The sequence below is a fragment of the Chondrus crispus genome, genomic scaffold (genome assembly GCF_000350225.1).
Source record: "Chondrus crispus Stackhouse genomic scaffold, scaffold_144, whole genome shotgun sequence".
NCBI lineage: Eukaryota > Rhodophyta > Florideophyceae > Gigartinales > Gigartinaceae > Chondrus > Chondrus crispus.
The window spans coordinates 210,275-214,479 of record NW_005179012.1 but is presented as its reverse complement, the minus strand read 5'-3'; the positions used below and the strand labels follow the sequence as shown (position 1 = coordinate 214,479).

The 4,205-nt window shown below is 50.9% G+C and overlaps 1 protein-coding gene across 1 annotated transcript; it reads right to left on the bottom strand.

Moving 5' to 3' along the window:
- Positions 1–406: 406 nt before the first annotated feature.
- CHC_T00008280001 (ruvB-like 2 protein) lies at positions 407–1,338 on the bottom strand. Its single transcript, XM_005713667.1, has 2 exons — positions 1,023–1,338; positions 407–891 (listed from the first exon to the last, which is right to left on the bottom strand). Exons 1-2 carry the CDS (start codon positions 1,336–1,338, stop codon positions 407–409), a joined length of 801 nt encoding a protein of 266 aa, XP_005713724.1.
- Between the last annotated feature and the right edge of the window lie 2,867 nt (positions 1,339–4,205).

The following is a 4,205-nucleotide window of genomic DNA, read 5'->3' as shown; positions in this document are numbered from 1 at the left end:
CGAAACGTCCTTTTCTCCCCCTCCGACGCCCACCCCTCCTCAAATGCCGACGGCCGCCAATGGCACGTCCAGTACAACTCTAACTCCCGCCGCGTCCTCCGTGACGGAACGGTCCTAGGCATCGGCGACAACTTTACCGCAAAACACACCTGTAGTCCCGTCCATCCGAGATTTCCGCCGAGCCCAGAAGATCGCCCAGCTCGTCCTTGCCGCTTCCGTCTACCTACGGCCCAGACCCCTCCTTCCGCGCTATTTTCTGGCAGCTCCCCTTCAACAGCCTCGGCAACACCTTCCACATTGTCTCACCTCCGTCTTCCAGGCCGTGGACCTGCCCCAGCAGCACACCCTCTCCAGTGCCTCTCTCCCAGAACAAGGTGTACTTCCTCTTGATGTCCTCCACGTCTACCTATATCCTCTTTCTTTTCGACCAAACGAGTCCTGAAGAGGTGATTAGATACATGGCGTATCTCAGAGAGGTATCCAGATCTATACGCGTGAGAAGGTTTAGTCCGTCCTCCATGATCTCCACGTCTTCGCTGTGTAGCTGCAAGATCTTTCGAATGTCGTTCTCGTTGAATGGTTTGGTAGTAATAAGCAACCTATCCAACAAGTCCAGTGGAATGCCATGTGGCGACTTGTATGTGGTCCCACTGATGCGAGTGATTCCGCGGTTCGACGCCACCACAAGGACTGGGGCGAGGTCCGACTCGAGAGCTCTGTTCATGAAGGAAACGTAGTCAATATCAAGCATATGCACCTCGTCAATGAAAAGAACGCCGTGCACAATTTTCGCTTTCCCCTCTTCCCTCCCCTCTGCAACCTTGACGTCGATCTGCTCCCTCACCCCCGATTTAATCTCACCAGTGTCACCAGCGAATAATGCTAACAAACCTTACTGCCGTGAATTGATGACATCAATTTATTGCAGAGAGACGACGTGCACAACCTCTTTTTTGTCGCTGCAACTCGCCCGAGCTTTGATATATTTACCGTTGCCATATCAATAGTAATGGCATCAAAACTTGTAACTGTCTCCTTCCGCAACGAGTCAATCATCTTGGTACCCAAGTCATACACCCTCTCCATCTCCGTGGTCTTCAACGTAAGCTTGCCACTCTTCGCCATCCGTGCAGCTGACGACCTCGGGAGCGGCATATCAATTTGAATCTCCACAACCTCGCCTTCGATATGCTCTGTTTCCTCCTTAATTCTAACGCCGATGCTCTTCCCCAGGGCCTGCGTGAGGGCCTCGGTCTTGGACATCTTGAGCGAGAAGATCTCGCTGACGGCGATCTTGGTGAAGAGCGTCTCTGAGGCAAGGGCCTGGGCCATACCCATGGCGATGGCGGTCTTCCCCGTGCCGGGCTGGCCCGCGATGGGGACGGCGCGGCCCGCGATCCTGCCCTGCTCGATGATGAGAACGACCACGCTGCGGCCTTGCGCGCCTCCACCTGCCCCACCAGCCCCTGCCCGCTCGGGGGCCGCATTGAGGTTCTCGTTCAGCCTCAGGCCGCGGATGTGCGAGTGCTCGCATTTGCTGGTGATCACAAAAGTCAAACTGATGCGTTCCCCAGAGCAAAATAGTACTGTCCCAGCGTTCGAGACGAAGATTCCATCCACACGAGTCATAATATCTCCCTTTCGCAACATCCGATTCGCTTCGCAAATCTCTGCAACCCACTTGACTAAAATCCCAGACTGATCCTTGGCCATTCCAAGAGATCTCCTCAAATGATGGTTTTCCATTCTTTGCCAGCGAAATATGCAAAATGAGAACCCCGCATACTGACCATGACAGGCTATGTGGTCGAGAAAATGCTGCAGTACGCAGTATGGAATGAGGTAGCCCACGGAATCAGCTTGAAAGGGGTCCACGCTTTGAAAAGCAATTCCTGAATAGCCGAACAAAACCCATCGCGTGTCAGTCAGGATGATCATGTACACTTGATGCAATCGATCCATTGCGTTTCAACGGTAACGGTTCGAAAGATTTGGGACACGCACCTACAACCTCACCGTTTCATTTATCACCGGGGCGCCACTGTTTCCTGGATTAAAAGACGGGAACATGTTATTGGCAAACATCCAAAATGGTCCCCAAAGGAAATAGAAAGGCATTAGTAAGAAAGCCAAAACAATAACTCATTGAAAAATCAAGTACTATGGAAACGGATAGACTTATCGCCGTGTCAATATGTACTGCAAGCAGGTCTCCTTGGCCATGCACATAGTTTTGCTTTTCGACACGGCTGATTTGATTCCCGGAGCCTATAACGAGAACTGAATCTTGGAGCTGCGGCAAAGAGCCGGGTTGAAGGAAGGCATGTTTTGTATTATACATGCCGACTTGATCTTCTAAATCTTCCCAGAAGTCCTCGCTTTCAACGTACAATTGAGCTATATCGCACTCATTGCCGATGGCGACAGCCCTTGCTGGGGCCTTTGTGTCACTGTATCGTTTTGTTACTACGGCTGAAGTGTAATGGTCGACGGAGCGCGTGTTTGTCAGAATGCCACGTCCATGAATGACAAAGGCCGAAGACGTTGATTGTGGCTGCGGTGTCATGACGCAGGGAAACTCGTAGTTTGGTTCGCAATGAGTACAAAAAAAGGTGAGAACGCAATCCAAAATGTCAGGACTTGAATCCGGCATATGCGGCTCTAGGATTAGTTAGGACGAGGACGCTTGACCAAGTGGCGGTGCCCTTCTATGGTGGGGGCGGCTAAAGAGAGGGGACAGGAGGTATGGCCAGCATAAAAGCAGCGCTCATGGCGAGCAGTCTTTGGGAGAGAGGAGGTTGCTACAAGGACTGCAAAGACCGGGTTTCGATTGCGATAGAGATGAAAGTGGGAGGCGGAATGGCAAATTGGAGGCAAAACGAGTGAATAGTGTGATAGAGCTGAGAAATACTCGCCCGACTTTCCAGTAAGTCCATCATGCAAGGATTCGATGATGCTTGAGACAAGGAAGCGATGAGGACGGAAGTGGTGCTACGACGGTGCGAGTGAGCACTTGCCATACGGTGGGTGGGAGATCGACCTTTGCCCTCACCCCCGGCGTCGTGTACAGTGCACTCCGAGTAGATGTAGTGACACGTATTACACATGCCCGCATGTCACAAATTTCCGGTTGCGCATGTTGTTGAAACGGTATCAGCTCCAAACCTCACGTAGTGGTAGTCCATGCGTTCTACCTGTATCCGGACCACGGCCTTTTTCTATCAGCCCGTTGCGCTTGGACGCTCGGATTTTTGATTTTTTTGACCTGAATATTTCTCCCATTTTACTTCCGTGTTTCTGCTTCTGTCGATAGCCAAGATTCCCAGATCTCTGATTTCGCCACTGCCACCACCACATATCCCTCTCCATCGATCCAAGTTTCCTTCCCTTCGGTACCTATCAGGGAATACACACAGATCTGCTTTTGTTTCTTCCATTTGGAAATCTACACGGATACTGGTTGCTTCTTCTACACTTGCTTATCAGCGGAGAATCTGACGGGGCGATTTGGGGGTTTCCGCACGGTCATAATCAATAACTGGAATGCGCGAGCTAAGGGAAGGGGACTCCATTGAAGTTCTCTGGATTCTTGACGTTACTGTGGAGAGTGGAAGGAGGAAAGGTCAGAAAAACAAAAAGGACGTTTGGTGCAGGGGGAAAGTGAGTGGAGTTGGGAGGCGAAGAGGCGAGTTCGTTGCCCTCGTGCAGTATAATGCAGGCTACGGCATGGGTGAATCTGGTGTGAGCGCACGCTTCATGAAAAATAAATTGCAGCATAAGCAAGATGACGGAACGCTACTGTGCATGCAACAATGGCGGTATTACAAACGATATTTCTCCGAGTGTGATGATGGAATCTCGAGTTCGGACGATGATTACAGCGCCCTCGAAGCCTCCTGCACGAAGCGGAACTGCTTTACTAGTCTGTGTGATCATACCAGAACTGCATCTCGTGTAGCATCTCTGGAACTGAGAGTGGATGAGATTCAAAGGCTTCTGAGTGCTCAAAGCGGCATTTATTCCAGATTACTGCGGTATAAGACCGAAAGTGATGTCATTTCTGACCGGGCTTTTGGATTCCTAAGGCAAAGAATGGCAAATGCATGCCAGAGAGCTATTCAACTTCCAAGAATTCGAACTGCAGTCACGGATGTCGTCGCGCAGGAAGGAAGACATATTGGTATGTACTTCACAAGAGCTTTACG

Bases quoted from the DNA above. Each gene is read 5' to 3' on its own strand.
- CHC_T00008280001 (XM_005713667.1), bottom strand. From the start codon at position 1,338: ATGGGTATGGCCCAGGCCCTTGCCTCAGAGACGCTCTTCACCAAGATC. The intron at 892-1,022 runs GTTTTGATGCCA...CACGGCAGTAAG, and splicing joins GCGGAAGGAGACAGTTACAA to GTTTGTTAGCATTATTCGCT.